General features: G+C 46.8%; 1 protein-coding gene across 1 annotated transcript in view; it reads right to left on the bottom strand.

The window, feature by feature from the left end:
* The window catches only part of LOC115127468 (protein CLEC16A), a gene marked incomplete at its 5' end in the record, with an annotated part of 64,719 nt that overhangs the window by 6,636 nt on the left and 35,066 nt on the right, over positions 1-23,017 (bottom strand). The window contains 3 exons of the mRNA XM_065015460.1: positions 6,386-6,497; positions 8,667-8,919; positions 15,889-15,984. Coding sequence (XP_064871532.1) covers positions 6,386-6,497; positions 8,667-8,919; positions 15,889-15,984 — 461 coding nt within the window. The remainder of the gene's footprint in view (positions 1-6,385; positions 6,498-8,666; positions 8,920-15,888; positions 15,985-23,017) is intronic.

The following is a 23,017-nucleotide window of genomic DNA, read 5'->3' as shown; positions in this document are numbered from 1 at the left end:
ACACAATACTAAATCCTCCCCTAGATACACAATACTAAACCCTCCCTAGATACACAATACTAAACCTCCCTAGATACACAATACTAAACCCTCCCTAGACTAGATACACAATACTAAACCCTCCCCTAGATACACAATACTAAACCCTCCCCTAGACTAGATACACAATACTAAACCCTCCCCTGGACTAGATACACAATACCAAACCCTCCCCTAGACTAGATACACAATACTAAACCCTCCCTAGACTAGATACACAATACTAAACCCTCCCCTAGATACACAATACTAAACCCTCCCTAGATACACAATACTAATCCCTCCCTAGACTAGATACACAATACTAAACCCTCCCTAGACTAGATACACAATACTAAACCCTCCCTAGACTAGATACACAATACTAAACCCTCCCCTAGACTAGATACACAATACTAAACCCTCCCTGGACTAGATACACAATACTAAACCCTCCCTGGACTACACAATACTAAACCCTCCCTAGATACACAATACTAAACCCTCCCCTAGATACACAATACTAAACCCTCCCCTAGATACACAATACTAAACCCTCCCTAGACTAGATACACAATACTAAACCCTCCCCAAGATACACAATACTAAACCCTCCCTGGATACACAATAGATACACAATACTAAACCCTCCCCTAGATACACAATACTAAACCCTCCCTGGACTAGATACACAATACTAAACCCTCCCCCTAGATACACAATACTAAACCCTCCCTAGACTAGATACACAATACTAAACCCTCCCCTAGACTAGATACACAATACTAAACCACTCCCTAGACTAGATACACAATACTAAACCCTCCCTAGACTAGATACACAATACTAAACCCTCCCTGGACTAGATACACAATACTAAACCCTCCCTAGACTAGATACACAATACTAAACCCTCCCTAGAGATACACAATACTAAACCCTCCCTAGATACCAATACTAAACCCTCCCTAGACTACACAATACTAAACCCTCCCTAGACTAGATACACAATACTAAACCCTCCCTAGACTAGATACACAATACTAAACCCTCCCCTAGACTAGATACACAATACTAAACCCTCCCTAGACTAGATACACAATACTAAACCCTCCCTAGATACACAATACTAAACCCTCCCTAGATACACAATACTAAACCCTCCCTAGATACACAATACTAAACCCTCCCCTAGATACACAATACTAAACCCTCCCTAGATACACAATACTAAACCCTCCCCTAGACTAGATACACAATACTAAACCCTCCCTGACTAGATACACAATACTAAACCTCCCCTAGATACACAATACCTAAACCACTCCTAGATACACAAACTAAACCCTCCCTAGATACACAATACTAAACCCTCCCTGGACTAGATACACAATACTAAACCCTCCCCTGGACTAGATACACAATACTAAACCCTCCCTCCCTAGATACACAATACTGAACCCTCCCTAGACTAGATACACAATACTAAACCCTCCCCTGGACTAGATACAATACTAAACCCTCCCTCCCTAGATACACAATACTAATCCCTCCCCTACCCAATACCCTCCCCTAGATACACAATACTAAACCCTCCCCTAGACTAGATACACAATACTAAACCCTCCCTAGACTAGATACACAATACTAAACCCTCCCTAGACTAGATACACAATACTAAACCCTCCCTAGATACACAATACTAAACCCTCCCCCTAGATACACAATACTAAACCCTATACACAATACTAAACCCTCCCCTGGACTAGATACACAATACTAAACCCTCCCTAGATACACAATACTAAACCCTCCCTAGATAGATACAATACTAAACCCTCCCTAGACTAGATACACAATACTAAACCCTCCCTGGACTAGATACACAATACTAAACCCTCCCTGGACTAGATAAACCCTCCCTAGATACACAATACTAAACCCTCCCCTAGATACACAATACTAAACCCTCCCTAGACTAGATACACAATACTAAACCCTCCCTGGATACACAATACTAAACCCTCCCCTGGATACACAATACTAAACCCTCCCTAGACTAGATACACAATACTAAACCCTCCCTAGACTAGATAACACAATACTAAACCCTCCCTGGACTACACAATACTAAACCTCCCTGGACTAATACTAAACCCTCCCTAGATACACAATACTAAACCCTCCCTAGACTAGATACACAATACTAAACCCTCCCTAGACTAGATACACAATACTAAACCCTCCCTAGATACACAATACTAAACCCTCCCTGGACTAGATACACAATACTAAACCCTCCCTCCCCTAGATACACAATACTGAACCCTCCCTAGACTAGATACACAATACTAAACCCTCCCTAGATACACAATACTAAACCCTCCCTGGACTAGATACACAATACTAAACCCTCCCCCCTAGATATACAATACTGAACCCTCCCTAGACTAGATACACAATACTAAACCCTCCCTGGACTAGATACACAATACTAAACCCTCCCTAGACTAGATACACAATACTAAACCCTCCCTGGATACACAATACTAAACCCTCCCTAGATACACAATACTAAACCCTCCCTAGATACACAATACTAAACCTCCCTAGATACACAATACTAAACCCTCCCTAGATAGATACACAATACTAAACCCTCCCTGGATACACAATACTAAACCCTCCCTAGACTGGATACACCATACTAAACCCTCCCTAGATACACAATACTAAACCCTCCCTAGATACACAATACTAAACCCTCCCTAGATACACAATACTAAACCCTCCCTAGACTAGATACACAATACTAAACCCTCCCTAGATACACAATACTAAACCCTCCCTAAGACTAGATACACAATACTAAACCCTCCCTGGACTAGATACACAATACTAAACCCTCCCTAGACTAGATACACAATACTAAACCCTCTATGTACACAATACTAAACCCTCTCCTGGACAAGATACACAATACTAAACCCTCCCTGGACTAGATACACAATACTAAACCCTCCCTAGATACACAATACTAAACCCTCCCTAGATACACAATACTAAACCCTCCCCTAGATGCACAATACTAAACCCTCCCCTAGATACACAATACTAAACCCTCCCTAGATACACAATACTAAACCCTCCCCTAGATACACAATACTAAACCCTCCCCTAGACTAGATACACAATACTAAACCCTCCCTAGACTAGATACACAATACTAAACCCTCCCTAGATACACAATACTAAACCCTCCCTGGACTAGATACACAATACTAAACCCTCCCTAGATACACAATACTAAACCCTCCCTGGACTAGATACACAATACTAAACCCCCACCTGGACTAGATACACAATACTAAACCCTCCCCCTATATACACAATACTAAACCCTCCCTAGACTAGATACACAATACTAAACCCTCCCCTGGACTAGATACACAATACTAAACCCTCCCTAGACTAGATACACAATACTAAACCCTCCCTGGACTAGATACACAATACTAAACCCTCCCTAGATACACAATACTAAACCCTCCCTAGATACACAATACTAAACCCTCCCTGGACTAGATACACAATACTAAACACTCCCCTAGATACACAATACTAAACCCTCCCTGGACTAGATACACAATACTAAACCCTCCCCTGGACTAGATACACAATACTAAACCCTCCCTAGACTAGATACACAATACTAAACCCTCCCCTAGACTAGATACACAATACTAAACCCTCCCTAGACTAGATACACAATACTAAACCCTCCCTAGACTAGATACACAATACTAAACCCTCCCTAGACTAGATACACAATACTAAACCTCCCCTGGACTAGATACACAATACTAAACCCTCCCTAGACTAGATACACAATACTAAACCCCCCTAGACTAGATACACAATACTAAACCCTCCCTGGACTAGATACACAATACTAAACCCTCCCTAGACTAGATACACAATACTAAACCCTCCCCTAGATACACAATACTAAACCCTCCCTGGACTAGATACACAATACTAAACCCTCCCCTGGACTAGATACACAATACTAAACCCTCCCTGGACTAGATACACAATACTAAACCCTCCCTGGACTAGATACACAATACTAAACCCTCCCTCCCTAGATACACAATACTAACCCTCCCTAGACTAGATACACAATACTAAACCCTCCCCTAGATACACAATACTAAACCCTCCCTGGACTAGATACACAATACTAAACCCTCCCTAGATACACAATACTAAACCCTCCCTGGACTAGATACACAATACTAAACCCCACCTGGACTAGATACACAATACTAAACCCTCCCTAGATACACAATACTAAACCCTCCCCTAGATACACAATACTAAACCCCCTAGACTAGATACACAATACTAAACCCTCCCTGGACTAGATACACAATACTAAACCCTCCCCTAGATACACAATACTAAACCCTCCCTAGATACACAATACTAAACCCTCCCTAGACTAGATACACAATACTAAACCCTCCCCTGGACTAGATACACAATACTAAACCCTACCCTAGATACACAATACTAAACCCTCCCTAGATACACAATACTAAACCCTCCCCTGGACTAGATACACAATACTAAACCCTCCCTAGACTAGATACACAATACTAAACCCTCCCTAGACTAGATACACAATACTAAACCCTCCCTAGACTAGATACACAATACTAAACCCTCCCTAGATACACAATACTAAACCCTCCCTGGACTAGATACACAATACTAAACCCTCCCTAGACTAGATACACAATACTAAACCCTCCCTAGATACACAATACTAAACCCTCCCTGGACTAGATACACAATACTAAACCCTCCCTAGATACACAATACTAAACCCTCCCCTAGATACACAATACTAAACCCTCCCTAGACTAGATACACAATACTAAACCCTCCCTGGACTAGATACACAATACTAAACCCTCCCTAGATACACAATACTAAACCCTCCCTAGATACACAATACTAAACCCTCCCCTAGATACACAATACTAAACCCTCCCTAGATACACAATACTAAACCCTCCCTGGACTAGATACACAATACTAAACCCTCCCTGGACTAGATACACAATACTAAACCCTCCCTCCCTAGATACACAATACTGAACCCTCCCTAGACTAGATACACAATACTAAACCCTCCCTAGACTAGATACACAATACTAAACCCTCCGCTAGATACACAATACTAAACCCTCCCTAGACTAGATACACAATACTAAACCCTCCCTGGACTAGATACACAATACCTAAACCCTCCCTAGATACACAATACTAAACCCTCCCTGGACTAGATACACAATACTAAAACCCTCCCTCCCTAGATACACAATACTGAACCCTCCCTAGACTAGATACACAATACTAAACCCTCCCTAGACTAGATACACAATACTAAACCCTCCGCTAGATACACAATACTAAACCCTCCCCTAGACTAGATACACAATACTAAACCCTCCCCTGGACTAGATACACAATACTAAACCCTCCCTAGATACACAATACTGAACCCTCCCTAGACTAGATACACAATACTAAACCCTCCCTAGACTAGATACACAATACTAAACCCTCCCTAGATACACAATACTAAACCCTCCCTAGATACACAATACTAAACCCTCCCTGGACTAGATACACAATACTAAACACTCCCTAGACTAGATACACAATACTAAACCCTCCCTGGACTAGATACACAATACTAAACCCCCCTAGATACACAATACTAAACCCCCCCTGGACTAGATACACAATACTAAACCCTCCCCTAGATACACAATACTAAACCCTCCCCTAGACTAGATACACAATACTAAACCCTCCCCTAGATACACAATACTAAACCCTCCCGTCCTGTGCTAACCATCTGTTTGAGGGTGTGTTCGTGTTCCTGTATGTGTGTGTGTGTGTGTGTGTCTGTAGTGTGTGTGTGTGTGTGTGTCTGTAGTGTGTGTGTGTGTGTGTGTGTCTCTTCCTCTGTGTGTGTGTGTGTGTCTGTAGTGTGTGTGTGTGTGTCTGTTCCTCTGTGTGTGTGTCTGTGTGTGTGTGTGTGTGTGTGTCTGTAGTGTGTGTGTGTGTGTGTCTGTAGTGTGTGTGTGTGTGTGTCTGTAGTGTGTGTGTGTGTGTGTGTGTGTGTGTGTGTGTGTGTGTCTCTTCCTCTGTGTGTGTGTGTGTAGTGTGTGTGTGTGTGTGTGTCTGTAGTGTGTGTGTGTGTGTGTGTGTGTGTGTGTGTGTGTGTGTGTGTGTGTGTGTAGTGTGTGTGTGTGTGTGTAGTGTGTGTGTGTGTGTAGTGTGTGTGTACCTCTTCCTCTGTGTGCGAGCAGCGGCAGCAGTCTTCTCCTCGTCGGTGATATTCTGCTCCGTTGCCGACGACGACGACGACGTCCCCTTGTCCATCACCACCATCTCTATCTCTGGAACACACAGCCTGTTATTACACACAGCCTGTTATTACACTAGAACACACAGCCTGTTATTACACACAGCCTGTTATTACACCAGAACACACAGCCTGTTATTACACTAGAACACACAGCCTGTTATTACACTAGAACACACAGCCTGTTATTACACCAGAACACACAGCCTGTTATTACACCAGAACACACAGCCTGTTATTACACCAGAACACACAGCCTGTTATTACACCAGAACACACAGCCTGGTATTACACTAGAACACACAGCCTGTTATTACACTAGAACACACAGCCTGTTATTACACACAGCCTGTTATTACACTAGAACACACAGCCTGTTATTACACCAGAACACACAGCCTGTTATTACACCAGAACACACAGCCTGTTATTACACTAGAACACACAGCCTGTTATTACACACAGCCTGTTATTACACCAGAGCACACAGCCTGTTATTACACCAGAACACACAGCCTGTTATTACACCAGAACACACAGCCTGTTATTACACTAGAACACACAGCCTGTTATTACACCAGAACACACAGCCTGTTATTACACTAGAACACACAGCCTGTTATTACACTAGAACACACAGCCTGTTATTACACCAGAACACACAGCCTGTTATTACACTAGAACACACAGCCTGTTATTACACCAGAACACACAGCCTGTTATTACACTAGAACACACAGCCTGTTATTACACTAGAACACACAGCCTGTTATTACACCAGAACACACAGCCTGTTATTACACCAGAACACACAGCCTGTTATTACACTAGAACACACAGCCTGTTATTACACTAGAACACACCGCCTGTTATTACACCAGAACACACAGCCTGTTATTACACCAGAACACACAGCCTGTTATTACACACAGCCTGTTATTACACTAGAACACACAGCCTGTTATTACACTAGAACACACAGCCTGTTATTACACCAGAACACACAGCCTGTTATTACACCAGAACACACAGCCTGGTATTACACTAGAACACACAGCCTGTTATTACACTAGAACACACAGCCTGTTATTACACTAGAACACACAGCCTGTTATTACACTAGAACACACAGCCTGTTATTACACACAGCCTGTTATTACACTAGAACACACAGCCTGTTATTACACCAGAACACACAGCCTGTTATTACACCAGAACACACAGCCTGTTATTACACTAGAACACACAGCCTGTTATTACACTAGAACACACAGCCTGTTATTACACACAGCCTGTTATTACACCAGAACACACAGCCTGTTATTACACCAGAGCACACAGCCTGTTATTACACACAGCCTGTTATTACACCAGAACACACAGCCTGTTATTACACCAGAACACACAGCCTGTTATTACACTAGAACACACAGCCTGTTATTACACCAGAACACACAGCCTGTTATTACACTAGAACACACAGCCTGTTATTACACTAGAACACACAGCCTGTTATTACACCAGAACACACAGCCTGTTATTACACTAGAACACACAGACTGTTATTACACTAGAACACACAGACTGTTATTACACTAGAACACACAGCCTGTTATTACACTAGAACACACCGCGGGGGACATTCATCATAATAATGTCGTCGTATGAAAACACCAGGAGAGATGAGAGGTGAGGAGCACAGGATGAAATGGCGTAACCACGGGAGACCGCGGTAGTGACAGTGACACTTGTAACCGTGGAGACTCGGGTGAGTGACACTTGTAACCGTGGAGACTCGGGTGAGTGACACTTGTAACCGTGGAGACTCGGGCGAGTGACACTTGTAACCGCGGAGACTCGGGTGAGTGACACTTGTAACCGTGGAGACCGGGTGAGTGACAGTGACAGGCATTCACAGAGTGAAGACGGGCCTAATCTCCAAACTGGATTTATTTTTGTTTTTGTGTTCAGATGAAGAAAAACAAAAACGAACGTATTGATTCAGGTCTTTAGGGAGAGAGACACTGATCTACGTGTTATATTCATTTGATTCGATTTTAATCTTATTGACGCATTTTTATAAATTTTATTCCAGGAGGGTGACAGTTTGGAGAGGAGGACCACTGCCGCACTGGCTCCTGGGTGAGGTAATCACAGGGTGGTGATGGGATATGTAGTTCTTCTGTCCTGTCCTCACACTCACCTTCCATCTCCCCACTTGTCCTGCTGCTTCCCTTACTGCTCCCTTCTGTACCTTTAGCCTTCTCCCTCTCTCTCTCGCTGTCCTCCAAGCCCTCCTCTCCTCCCCCCGGCCTCTCCTCTTCCTCCTCCTCCTCTCCCAGGTTCTTATAGTTGGGGCGTTTCTGGGCTCGCTTGCGCCCCCGATTGCAGGACAGCTCCAGAGACCGCTCCAGAGACTCAGGAGGCTTGGTGAAGCGACGGACGCCTGCGCTGACCTGGAGAGACAGAGGAAGGAAGGGAGAGACAGAGAGAGACAGAGAGAGAGAGGGGGGAGAGGGAGAGGGAGGAGGGGGAGATGGAGGGAGGAGGGAGAGAGAGAGAGAGACAGAGGAAGGAAGGGAGGGATGGCGGGAGATGGAGGGAGGAGAGAGAGAGAGAGAGAGAGAGAGAGAGAGAGAGAGAGAGAAAGGAAGGGAGGGATGGCGGGAGATGGGGGAGAGACAGACAGAGACAGAGAGAGAGAGAGAGAGGGGGAGAGAGACAGAGGAAGGAAGGGAGAGACAGAGAGAGAGGAGGGGGGAGGGGGGGAGAGAGAGAGAGAGAGAGAGAGAGAGGCACGGAGAGAGGGAGAGAGAGAGAGAGGCACGGAGAGAGAGAGAGAGAGAGAGAGAGAGGCACGGAGAGAGAGACAGAGGAAGGAAGGGAGAGACAGAGAGAGAGGGAGAGAGAGAGGGAGAGAGAGAGAGAGAGAGGGACAGACAGAGAGAGAGAGAGGGAGAGAGAGAGGGAGAGAGAGAGAGAGAGGCACGGAGAGAGAGACAGAGGAAGGAAGGGAGAGACAGAGAGAGAGGGAGAGAGAAAATGTTAAAACACACAATGCTCATAGATGAAAGACAAGTCGAAGGAGCTTTAATTTTGTAGTATATATATATATTGTCTGGTTGGTGTAAGTGGCCGACCAGAAGACAGGTTCTGGATCAGTTTGGTAGACTACTGATCAACAACAAGTGGCCGACCAGAAGACAGGTTCTGGATCAGTTTGGTAGACTACTGATCAACAACAAGTGGCCGACCAGAGGACAGGTTCTGGATCAGTTTGGTAGACTACTGATCAACAACAAGTGGCCAACCAGAGGACAGGTTCTGGATCAGTTTGTTCGCTACTGATCAACAACAAGTGGCCGACCAGAAGACAGGTTCTGGATCAGTTTGTTCGCTACTGATCAACAACAAGTGGCCGACCAGAGGACAGTTTCTGGATCAGTTTGGTAGACTACTGATCAACAACAAGTGGCCAACCAGAGGACAGGTTCTGGATCAGTTTGGTAGACTACTGATCAACAACAAGTGGCCGACCAGAGGACAGGTTCTGGATCAGTTTGGTAGACTACTGATCAACAACAAGTGGCCGACCAGAGGACAGGTTCTGGATCAGTTTGGTAGACTACTGATCAACAACAAGTGGCCGACCAGAAGACAGGTTCTGGATCAGTTTGGTAGACTACTGATCAACAACAAGATCAACAACAAGTGGCCGACCAGAGGACAGTTTCTGGATCAGTTTGGTAGACTACTGATCAACAACAAGTGGCCAACCAGAGGACAGGTTCTGGATCAGTTTGGTAGACTACTGATCAACAACAAGTGGCCAACCAGAGGACAGTTTCTGGATCAGTTTGGTAGACTACTGATCAACAACAAGTGGCCAACCAGAGGACAGGTTCTGGATCAGTTTGGTAGACTACTGATCAACAACAAGTGGCCAACCAGAAGACAGGTTCTGGATCAGTTTGGTAGACTACTGATCAACAACAAGTGGCCGACCAGAGGACAGGTTCTGGATCAGTTTGGTAGACTACTGATCAACAACAAGTGGCCAACCAGAAGACAGGTTCTGGATCAGTTTGGTAGACTACTGATCAACAACAAGTGGCCAACCAGAGGACAGGTTCTGGATCAGTTTGTTAGCTACTGATCAACAACAAGTGGCCGACCAGAAGACAGTTCCAACTCATCCCAAAGAACATCAATGGGGTTGAGATCAGGGCTCGGTGCAGACCAGTCAAGTTCTTCCACACCGATCTCAACAAACCATTTCTGTATGGACCTCGCTTTGTGCACGGGGGGGTCATTGTCAATCTGAAACAGGAAAGGGGCTTATCCAAACTGTTGCCACTAAGTTGGAATCATCTAGAATGTCATTGCATGCTGTAGCGTTAAGATTTACCCTTCACTGGAACTAAAGGAGCCCGAAACAATGAACAACAGCCCCAGACCATTATTCCTCCTGTGGCGTTCTCCTGGCATCCTCCAAAACCCAGATGTGTCCGTTTGAACAGGACCCCACCACAGTAACAGCCCCAGACCATTATACCTCCTCCACCAAACTTTACAGTTGGCTTGATGCATTGAAACAGGTGGCGTTCTCCTGGCATCCTCCAAAACCCAGATGTGTCCGTTTTACCAGGACCCCACCACAGTAACAGTCAATGGAAGACAAGAATAACTAGGCCTGAGTTGAGCTACGTGACCACGGTGTGTGTGTGTGTGGTTGGTTCGTCTTCTCATCTTCGGGCCTGTCATTTCGTCTAAAGCTGTCATCCATTAACCACAATACACCACTGCCAAACAGGAAGTGATCTCACCTGCTGAGAAGGCCTGTTAAGCTAGGCTTATTTATAGTAAACAGGTCCTCGGTTGTTTTGGAGGAGGGGCTGTAATACAAAATCTCCTGATCTCCTCTAGATATGATTTTACATGAACAACGACGGTTTCAGCTGGAAGAAATCCTCCCCTTTAAAGGAAGTGTATGAATTGTTGTTTTGGAGGAGGGGCTGTAATACAAATCTCCTGATCTCCTCTAGATATGATTTTACATGAACAACGACGGTTTCAGCTGGAAGAAATCCTCCCCTTTAATTAAGGAAGTGTATGAATTGTTGTTTTGGAGGAGGGGCTGTAATACAAATCTCCTGATCTCCTCTAGATATGATTTTACATGAACAACGACGGTTTCAGCTGGAAGAAATCCTCCCCTTTAATTAAGGAAGTGTATGAATTGTTGTTTTGGAGGAGGGGCTGTAATACAAATCTCTGATCTCCTCTAGATATGATTTTACATGAACAACGACGGTTTCAGCTGGAAGAAATCCTCCCCTTTAAAGGAAGTGTATGAATTGTTGTTTTGGAGGAGGGGCTGTAATACAAATCTCCTGATCTCCTCTAGATATGATTTTACATGAACAACGACATGTTTTCAGCTGGAAGAAATCCTCCCCTTTAAAGGAAGTGTATGAATTCATTAATTAATTTATGAGGGTGCAGGCCAGGCTGGAAGAAATCCTCCCCTTTAATTAAGGAAGTGTATGAATTCATTAATTAATTTATGAGGGTGCAGGCCAGGCTGGAAGAAATCCTCCCCTTTAATTAAGGAAGTGTATGAATTCATTAATTAATTTATGAGGGTGCAGGCCAGGCTGGAAGAAATCCTCCCCTTTAATTAAGGAAGTGTATGAATTCATTAATTAATTTATGAGGGTGCAGGCCAGGCTGGAAGAAACCCTCCCCTTTAATTAAGGAAGTGTATGAATTCATTAATTAATTTATGAGGGTGCAGGCCAGGCTGGAAGAAACCCTCCCCTTTAATTAAGGAAGTGTATGAATTCATTAATTAATTTATGAGGGTGCAGGCCAGGCTGGAAGAAACCCTCCCCTTTAATTAAGGAAGTGTATGAATTCATTAATTAATTTATGAGGGTGCAGGCCAGGCTGGAAGAAACCCTCCCCTTTAAGGAAGTGTATGAATTAACAAATTAATTTATGTATGAATTAACAAATTAATTTATGTATGAATTAACAAATTAATTTATGTATGAATTAACAAATACATTTTTGTATGAATTAACAAATTAATTTATGTATGAATTAACAAATACATTTTTGTATGAATTAATTGATGTATGGTATGAAAATAGCCCTAATGTGATATTTCAGTTTTTCAATTTAATTAATACATTTGCTAAAATGTCAAGAAACATGTTTTTTTGCTTTGTTATAATGGGGTATTGTGATTGATGAGGGGGGGAGGTTGCTTTGTTATAATGGGGTATTGTGATTGATGAGGGGAGGAGGTTGCTTTGTTATAATGGGGTATTGTGATTGGTGAGGAGGGGAGGTTGCTTTGTTATAATGGGGTATTGTGATTGATGAGGGGGGAGGTTGCTTTGTTATAATGGGGTATTGTGATTGATGAGGGGGGAGGTTGCTTTGTTATAATGGGGTATTGTGATTGATGAGGGGGGAGGTTGCTTTGTTATAATGGGGTATTGTGATTGATGAGGGGAGGAGGTTGCTTTGTTATAATGGGGTATTGTGATTGATGAGGGGAGGAGGTTGCTTTGTTATAATGGGGTATTGTGTGTAGATTGATGAGGGCACACACACACACACACACACAGAGAACACACACACACACACACAGAGACACACACACAGAGACACACACACACACACAGAGACACACACACACAAAGACACACACACAGAACACACACCCACAGAGAACACACACACACACACACACACACAGAGACACACACACAGAGACACACACACAGAGACACACACACACAGAGACACACAGAGACACACACACACAGAGAACACACACACACAGAGAACACACACACACAGAGAACACACACACACACACACACAGAGACACACACACACACACAGACACACACACACAGAGAACACACACACACACACACACACACACACACACACACACACACACACACACACACACACACACACAGAGACACAAATTAATTATTGTAATAATGAAACCGTCAGCGCAAAAGTCTTGACTGACTGTTAAGCCGAGAGCCTTTACAGACAACACACAGTTTAGATAGATAATACCCAGAATGCCTTGTTCCACCTCTCCCTTGTAGATTGGGGGAGGAACACACCATACCATAAACTACTCTGGGTTCATCCTGTCTCTATCTGCAGCGGGCGTTATCTTAGGGTAGCCTAGTGGTTAGAGCGTTGGACTAGTAAACGGAAGGTTGCAAGTTCAAACCCCCGAGCTGACAAGGTACAAATCTGTCGTTCTGCCCCTGAACAGGCAGTTAACCCACTGTTCCTAGGCCGTCATTGAAAATAAGAATTTGTTCTTAACTGACTTGCCTAGTTAAATAAAGGTTAAAAAAAATTAAAAACCCGCGGCCAGGATGTATAAGGGCCATCTCTGTCACAACCACTTCCTGTTACTGGAATCACCAGCTGTTAAGGTGTAAATCACCAAAGTCGATCAGTTGTATCAGGTAAAACCAAACGCCCTGATTAGCTGCAGGGTGCTAGAGAGGACATCATGTATAATGTAGTCGATCAGTTGTTAACTCTTATATCAGGTAAAACCAAACGCCCTGATTAGCTGCAGGGTGCTAGAGAGGACATCATGTATAATGTAGTCGATCAGTTGTTAACTCTTATATCAGGTAAAACCAAACGCCCTGATTAGCTGCAGGGTGCTAGAGAGGACATCATGTATAATGTAGTCGATCAGTTGTTAACTCTTATATCAGGTAAAACCAAACGCCCTGATTAGCTGCAGGGTGCTAGAGAGGACATCATGTATAATGTAGTCGATCAGTTGTTAACTCTTATATCAGGTAAAACCAAACGCCTGATTAGCTGCAGGGTGCTAGAGAGGACCTCATGTATAATGTAGTCGATCAGTTGTTAACTCTTATATCAGGTAAAACCAAAAGCCCTGATTAGCTGCAGGGTGCTAGAGAGGACATCATGTATAATGTAGTCGATCAGTTGTTAACTCTTATATCAGGTAAAACCAAACACCCTGATTAGCTGCAGGGTGCTAGAGAGGACATCATGTATAATGTAGTCGATCAGTTGTTAACTCTTATATCAGGTAAAACCAAACGCCCTGATTAGCTGCAGGGTGCTAGAGAGGACATCATGTATAATGTAGTCGATCAGTTGTTAACTCTTATATCAGGTAAAACCAAACGCCCTGATTAGCTGCAGGGTGCTAGAGAGGACATCATGTATAATGTAGTCGATCAGTAGTTAACTCTTATATCAGGTAAAACCAAACGCCCTGATTAGCTGCAGGGTGGTAGAGAGGACATCATGTATAATGTAGTCGATCAGTTGTTAACTCTTATATCAGGTAAAACCAAACGCCTGATTAGCTGCAGGGTGCTAGAGAGGACATAATGTATTCAACAGCACTCCACCAATCAGGCCTTTTACGGTAGAGTGGCCAGATGGAAGCCACTCCTCAGTAAAAGGCACATGACAGCCCTCTTGGAGTTTGCCAAAAGGCACCTAAAGGACTCTCAGACCACGAGAAACAAGATTCTCTGGTCTGATAAAACCAAGATTGAAGTCTTTGGCCTGAATGCCGAGCGTCACGTCTGGAGGAAACCTGGCACCATCCCTACGGTGAAGCATGGTGGTGGCAGCATCATGCTGTAGGGATGTTTTTCAGCTGCAGGGACTGGGAGACTAGTCAGGATCGAGGGAAAGATGAACGGAGCAAAGTACAGAGATTCTTGATTAAAAAAAAAACTGCTTCCGAGCGCTCAGCACCTCAGAAAGTGAACCTTCGCCCCAGTCTAACAGGACAACGACCCTAAGCACACAGCCAAGACAACGTAGGAGTGGCTTCGTGACAAATCTCTGAATGTCCTTGAGTGGCCCAGCCAGAGCCCGGATTTGAACCCAATCGAACATCTCTGGAGAGACCTGAAAACAGCTGTGCAGCAACTCTCCCCATCCAACCTGACAGAGCTTGAGAGGATCTGTAGAGAAGAATGGGAGAAACTCCCCAAATACAGGTGTGCCAAGCTTGTAGCATCATACCCAAGAGGTTGTAATCGCTGCCAAAGGTGCTTCAACAAAGTACTGAGTGAAGGGTCTGAATACTTATGCAACTGTGATATTTCTGTTTTAGCTTTGTCATTATGGGGTATTGTGATGCCATTATGTGGTATTGTGATGTCATTATGGGGTATTGTGATGCCATTATGGGGTATTGTGATGTCATTATGGGGTATTGTGATGTCATTATGGGGTATTGTGATGTCATTATGGGGTATTGTGATGTCATTATGGGGTATTGTAACAAAACAAAACCTGGACAAAGTTGAGGGGTCTGAATACTTTCCGAAGGTCACTGTATGTGTGTGTGTGTGTGTGTGTGTACTCACTGTGGTTTTGTGCTGTGTGAAGACAGACAGGTCTCCGTTGAAGATTACCTCAGCCAGAGAGTTGACCAGCGGCTGGTAGTGGATGATGAGAAACACCTTGAGACAAAGATAACAACCTTCATATGCAGTTTCCCTGAAGAGGTGAAGAGAGGTGTGATGAGGAGAGGTGAGGTGAGGTGAGGAGAGGAGAGGAGAGGAGAGGAGAGGAGAGGAGAGGAGAGGTGAGGTGTGGAGAGAGAGGAGAGGAGGGGAGAGGAGAGGAGAGGAGAGGTGAGGAGAGGTGTGGTGAGGTGAGGTGAGGTGAAGAGAGATGTGATGAGGTGAGGTGAGGTGAAGAGAGATGTGATGAGGTGAGGTGAGGTGAAGAGAGATGTGATGAGGTGAGGTGAGAAGAGGAGAGGAGAGGAGAGGAGAGGAGAGGAGAGGTGAGGAGAGGAGAGGAGAGGAGAGGTGAGGTGTGGAGAGGAGAGGAGGGGAGAGGAGAGGAGAGGAGGAGGGAGAGGAGAGGTGTGGTGAGGAGAGGTGAGGAGAGGAGAGGAGAGGAGGAGAGAGAGGTGAGGAGAGGAGAGAGAGGAGGAGAGGAGAGGAGAGGAGAGGTGAGGTGAGGTGAGGAGAGGTGTGGTGAGGTGAGGTGAGGTGAGGTGTGAGGTGAGGTGAGGTGTGGTGTGGTGAGGTGAGGTGTGATGAGGTGAGGTAAGATGAGGTGAGGTGTGGTGTGATGAGGTGTGATGAGGTGTGGTGAGGTGTGGTGTGATGAGGTGAGGTGTGATGAGGTGAGGTGAAGAGAGATGTGATGAGGTGAGGTGAGGTGAGGTGAGGTGAGATGTGATGAGGTGAGATGAGGTGTGGTGAGGTGAGGTGAGGTGTGATGAGGTGAGGTGAGATGAGGTGAGGTGAGGTGTGATGAGGTGAGGTGAGGTGAGGTGTGGTGTGGTGAGGTGAGGTGAGGTGAGGTGTGATGAGGTGAGGTGTGATGAGGTGAGGTGAGGTGTGGTGTGGTGAGGTGTGGTGAGGTGTGATGTGGTGTGGTGTGGTGTGATGAGGTGAGGTGTGGTGTGGTGAGGTGTGATGAGGTGAGGTGTGATGAGGTGAGGTGAGATGTGATGAGGTGAGGTGAGGTGTGGTGAGGTGAGGTGTGGTGTGGTGAGGTGTGGTGAGGTGAGATGAGGTGAGGTGAGATGTGATGAGGTGAGGTGAGGTGAGGTGAGGTGTGGTGAGGTGAGGTGAGGTGAGGTGTGATGAGGTGAGGTGATGAGGTGAGGTGAGGTGTGGTGAGGTGAGGTGTGGTGAGGTGTGATGTGGTGAGGTGAGGTGTGATGAGGTGAGGTGTGGTGAGGTGAGGTGTGATGAGGTGAGGTGTGATGAGGTGAGGTGAGATGTGATGAGGTGAGGTGAGGTGTGGTGAGGTGAGGTGTGGTGTGGTGAGGTGTGGTGAGGTGTGATGTGGTGTGGTGAAGTGTGATGTGATGAGGTGAAGAGAGATGTGATGAGGTGAGGTGTGATGTGATGAGGTGAAGAGAGATGTGATGAGGTGAGGTGTGATGTGATGTGATGTGATGAGGTGAGGTGAGGTGAGATGTGATGAGGAGTGTGAGGTGAGGTGAGGTGAGGTGAGATGAGGTGAGGGTGTGAGTGAGGTGAGATGAGGTGAGGTGAGGTGAGATGTGATGAGGTGAGGTGTGAGGTGATGTGTGTGATGAGGTGAGGTGAGAGGTGAGGTGTGATGAGGTGATGAGTGATGAGGTGAGGTGAGGTGATGTGGTGAGGTGAGGTGGTGAGGTGTGGTGATGAGGTGTGAGAGGTGAGGTGATGTGATGAGATGAGGAAGTGAGAGATGGTGAGAGTGAGGTGATGTGATGAGGTGAAGAGAGATGTGGGTGAGGTGTGATGTGAGGTGAGGTAGGTGAGAGTGAGGTGAGGTGTGATGAGGTGAGATGTGGTGAGGTGAGGTGTGATGAGATGAGGTGAGGTGAGGTGAGGTGTGGTGAGGTGAGGTGTGGTGAGGTGAGGTGAGATGTGGTGAGGTGAGGTGAGGTGAGGTGAGGTGAGGTGAGATGAGGTGAGGTGAGGTGAGGTGAGATGAGGTGAGGTGAGGTGAGATGTGGTGAGGTGAGGTGAGGTGAGGTGTGGTGAGGAGGTGTGGTGAGGTGAGGTGAGGTGAGGTGAGGTGTGGTGGTGAGGTGAGGTGTGAGTGAGGTGGTGGATGGTGAGGTGGTGAGGTGTGGTGAGATGAGGTGAGGTGAGGTGAGAGGTGAGGTGAGGAGTGAGAGGTGAGGTGAGGTGAGAGGTGAGGTGAGGTGAGGTGAGATGGTGAGGTGTGGAGATGAGGTGAGGTGAGGTGAGGTGAGGTGAGGTGAGGTGAGGTGAGATGAGGTGAGGTGAGGTGGAGGAGATGAGGTGAGGTGAGGAGGTGAGAGAGAGGAGAGGAGTGGAGGAGAGGAGAGGTGAGGAGAGGAGGTGAGGTGAGGTGTGGTGAGGAGAGGTGAGGAGAGGTGAGGTGAGGAGAGTGAGAGAGAGAGGAGGGGAGAGGTGAGAGGTGAGGTGAGGTGAGGTGAGGTGAGGTGAGGTGAGGTGTGGTGAGGTGTGGTGTGGTGAGGTGAGGTGGTGAGGTGAGGTGAAGATGAGGTGAGGTGTGGTGAGGTGAGAGTGTGATGAGGTGTGGTGAGGTGTGGTGTGATGAGGTGAGGTGTGATGAGGTGAGGTGAAGAGAGATGTGATGAGGTGAGGTGAGGTGAGGTGAGGTGAGATGTGATGAGGTGAGAGGTGAGGTGTGAGGTGTGAGAGTGAGGTGAGATGAGGTGAGGTGTGATGAGGTGAGGTGAGATGTGATGAGGTGAGGTGTGGTGAGGTGAGGTGTGGTGAGGTGAGGTGAGGTGAGGTGTGATGAGGTGAGGTGTGATGAGGTGAGGTGTGGTGTGGTGAGGTGTGGTGAGGTGTGATGAGGTGTGGAGTGGTGTGATGAGGTGAGGTGTGGTGTGGTGAGGTGAGGTGAGGTGTGATGAGGTGAGGTGTGATGAGGTGAGGTGAGATGTGATGAGGTGAGGTGAGGTGTGGTGAGGTGAGGTGTGGTGAGGTGAGGTGGTGAGGTGTGATGTGGTGTGGTGAGGTGTGATGTGATGAGGTGAAGAGAGATGTGATGAGGTGAGGTGTGATGTGATGAGGTGAAGAGAGATGTGATGAGGTGAGGTGTGATGTGAGATGAGGTGAGGTGAGATGTGATGAGGTGAGGTGAGGTGAGGTGAGATGAGGTGAGGTGAGGTGAGATGAGGTGAGGTGAGGTGTGGTGAGGTGAGATGAGGTGAGGTGAGGTGAGATGTGGTGAGGTGAGGTGAGGTGAGGTGAGGTGAGGTGTGTGATGAGGTGAGGTGTGATGAGGTGAGGTGAGATGTGATGAGGTGAGGTGAGGTGTGGTGAGGTGAGGTGTGGTGAGGTGTGGTGAGGTGTGATGTGGTGTGGTGAGGTGTGATGTGATGAGGTGAAGAGAGATGTGATGAGGTGAGGTGTGATGTGATGAGGTGAAGAGAGATGTGATGAGGTGAGGTGTGATGTGATGAGGTGAGGTGAGGTGAGATGTGATGAGGTGAGGTGAGGTGAGGTGAGATGAGGTGAGATGGGTGAGGTGAGGTGGTGAGGTGAGGTGAGATGAGGTGAGGTGAGGTGAGATGTGGTGAGGTGAGGTGAGGTGAGGTGAGGTGAGATGAGGTGAGGTGAGGTGTGGTGAGGTGAGGTGAGGTGTGGTGAGGTGAAGAGAGATGTGATGAGGTGAGGTGTGGTGAGGTGAGGTGTGGTGTGGTGTGGTGAGGTGTGGTGTGGTGTGATGAGGTGAGGTGTGGTGAGGTGAGGTGTGGTGTGGTGTGATGAGGTGAGGTGAGGTGTGGTGTGATGAGGTGAGGTGAGGTGTGGTGTGGTGTGGTGAGGTGAAGAGAGATGTGATGAGGTGAGGTGTGGTGTGGTGAGGTGAGGTGAGGTGAGGTGAGGTGAGGTGTGGTGAGGTGTGGTGTGGTGTGGTGAGGTGAGGTGTGGTGTGGTGAGGTGAGGTGAGGTGAGGTGTGATGAGGTGAGGTGAGGTGTGGTGTGGTGAGGTGAGGTGAGGTGAGGTGTGGTGAGGTGTGGTGAGGTGAAGAGAGATGTGATGAGGTGAGGTGTGGTGAGGTGAGGTGTGGTGTGGTGTGGTGAGGTGAGGTGTGGTGTGGTGTGATGAGGTGAGGTGTGGTGAGGTGAGGTGTGGTGTGATGAGGTGAGGTGTGATGTGATGAGGTGAGGTGAGGTGTGGTGAGGTGTGAGGTGTGATGTGATGAGGTGAGGTGAGGTGAGGTGTGGTGTGGTGTGGTGAGATGAGGTGAGGTAAGGTGAGGAGAGGTGAAGTGAGGTGAGGAGAGGTGAGGAGAGGTGAGGTGAGGAGAGGTGAGGAGTGAGATGAGGTGGGTGAGGTGAGGTGAGGAGAGGTGAGATGAGGTGTGGTGAGGTGAGGTGATGAGGTGAGGTGAGGTGAGATGAGGTGTGGTGAGGTGAGGTGATGAGGTGAGGTGAGGTGAGATGAGGTGTGGTGAGGTGAGGTGATGAGGTGAGGTGAGATGAGGTGAGATGAGGTGAGATGAGGTGTGATGTGATGAGGTGAGGTGAGATGAGGTGAGATGAGGTGTGATGAGGTGTAATGAGGTCTAATGAGGTGAGGTGTGGTGAGGTGTGATGAGATGAGGTGAGGTGTGGTGTGGTGTGATGAGGTGTGATGAGGTGAGGTGTGGTGTGATGAGGTGAGATGAGGTGAGATGAGGTGAGATGAGGTGTGATGTGATGAGGTGTGGTGTGATGAGGTGAGATGAGGTGTGATGAGGTAATGAGGTCTAATGAGGTGAGGTGTGGTGAGGTGTGATGAGATGAGGTGAGGTGTGGTGTGATGAGGTGAGATGAGGTGAGATGAGGTGAGATGTGATGTGATGAGGTGAGGTGAGATGAGGTGAGGTGAGATGAGGTGTGATGAGGTGTAATGAAGTCTAATGAGGTGAGGTGTGATGAGGTGAGGTGTGGTGTGGTGTGATGAGGTGAGATGAGGTGAGGTGAGATGAGGTGTGATGAGGTGCGATGTGGTGTGATGAGGTGTAATGAGGTGAGGTGAGATGAGGTGTGATGAGGTGTAATGAGGTGAGGTGTGGTGAGGTGTGATGAGATGAGGTGTGGTGTGATGAGGTGTGATCAGGGGAGGTGTGATGAGGTGAGGTAAGATGAGGTGAGGTGTGGTGTGATGAGGTGTGGTGAGGTGTGGTGTGATGTGATGATGTGATGTGAAGAGGTGTGAAGGGTGTGATGTGATGAGATGTGAAGAGGTGTGATGTGGTGTGATAAGGTGTGATGTGATGAGGTGTGATGTGATGAGGTGTAGTGTGATGAGGTGTGATGTGATGAGGTGTGGTGAGATGAGGTGTGATGAGGTGTGGTGTGATGAGTGATGTGGTGTGATGTGAAGAGGTGTGATGAGGTGTGATGAGGTGATTGTGGTGTGATGGTGTGATTAGGTGTGATGAGATGAGGTGTGAGGTGTAATGAGGTGTAGTGTGATGAGGTGTGATGAGGTGTGAATGGGTGAGGTGTGGTGAGGTGTGGTGTGATGTGGTGAGGTGTGTGATGATGAGGTGTGATGAGATGAGGTGTAGGTGTGATGAGGTGTGAATGTGATGAGGTGTGGGTGATGAAGTGATCAGGAGGTGTGATGAGGTGTGGTGTGATGGAGGTGGTAGTGTGATGAGGTGAGATGATGGTGTGATGTGATGAGGTGAGATGAGGTGTGATGAGGTGTGATGAGGTGTGGTGAGGAGGTGAGATGAGGTGTGAAGAGGTGTGATGAGGTGTGATGAGGTGTGATGAGTGATGGTGTGATGGTGAAGAGGTGTGATGAGGTGTAATGAGGTGTGATGAGGTGTGTGATTAGGTGTGATGATGGTGTGATCAGGGGAGAGGTGAGGTGGTGAGGTGTGGTGTGGTGAGGTGTGGTGATGAGGTGTGGTGTGATGAGGTGAGATGAGGTGAGGATGAGGTGAGATGAGGTGATGAGGTGTGAAGAGGTATGATGAGGTGTGATGAGGTGTAATGAGGTGTGAGTGAGAGTGGTGAGGTGTGATGAGGTGATGTGGGAGGTGTGATGAGGTGGGTGTGGTGTGTGATGAGGTGTGGTGATGAGGTGTGATGTGAAGAGGTGTGAAGGGTGTGATGAGATGTGAAGAGGTGTGAGGTGAAGAGGTGATGTGATGTGGTGTGATGAGGTGTGATGTGATGGGGTGTGTGTGATGAGGTGTGATGAGGTGAAGTGATGAGGTGTGAAGAGGTGAGGTGTGATGTGAAGAGGTGATGATGAGTGTTAGTGATGAGGTGTGATGTGATGAGGTGATGAGGTGTGATGAGGTGGGTGTGATGAGTGATGAGGTGTGATGAAGAGGTGTGATGAGGTGTGATGATGAGGTGTGGTGTGAAGCGGTGTGATGAGGTGTGGTGTGATTAGGTGTGATGAGGTGTGATGAGGTGAGATGAGATGTGGTGTGATGTGAAGAGGTGTGATGTAATGAGGTGTAGTGTGATGAGGTGTGATGTGAATGGTGAGGTGTGATGAGGTGTGGTGTGATGTGAAGAGTGTGATGAGGTGTGATGTGATGGGTGTAGTGTGATGAGGTGTGAAGGGGTGAGGTGTGATGTGAGAGGTATGATGAGGTGTGATGATGGGGTGTAGTGTGATGAGGTGTGATGAAAGAGGTGTGAAGGGGTGAGGTGTGATGTGAAGAGGTGTGATGAGGTGTTATGTGATGGGGTGTAGTGTGATGAGGTGTGATGTGAAGAGGTGTGATGTGAGATGAGGTGTGGTGTGATGAGGTGTGATGAGGTGAGGTGTGGTGTGAAGGGTGTGATGAGGTGTGGTGTGATGGGTGTGGTGTGATGAGGTGATGAGGTGAGGTGGTGAGGTGTGATGAGATGTGGTGAGGTGTGATGAGGTGAGGTGTGATGAGGTGTAATGTGAATGAGGTGTGATGTGAAGAGGTGTGATGAGATGAGATGAGGTGTGGTGTGATGAGGTGTGATCAGGGAGGTGTGATGAGGTGAGGTGTGTGGTGTGATGAGGTGTGGTGAGGTGTGATGAGGTGTG

This window comes from Oncorhynchus nerka, unplaced genomic scaffold, assembly GCF_034236695.1.
Source record: "Oncorhynchus nerka isolate Pitt River unplaced genomic scaffold, Oner_Uvic_2.0 unplaced_scaffold_1424, whole genome shotgun sequence".
Classification (NCBI taxonomy): Eukaryota; Metazoa; Chordata; class Actinopteri; order Salmoniformes; family Salmonidae; genus Oncorhynchus; species Oncorhynchus nerka.
The sequence above is the reverse complement of the archived record's forward strand: the minus strand, read 5'-3'. Positions and strand labels throughout refer to the sequence as shown.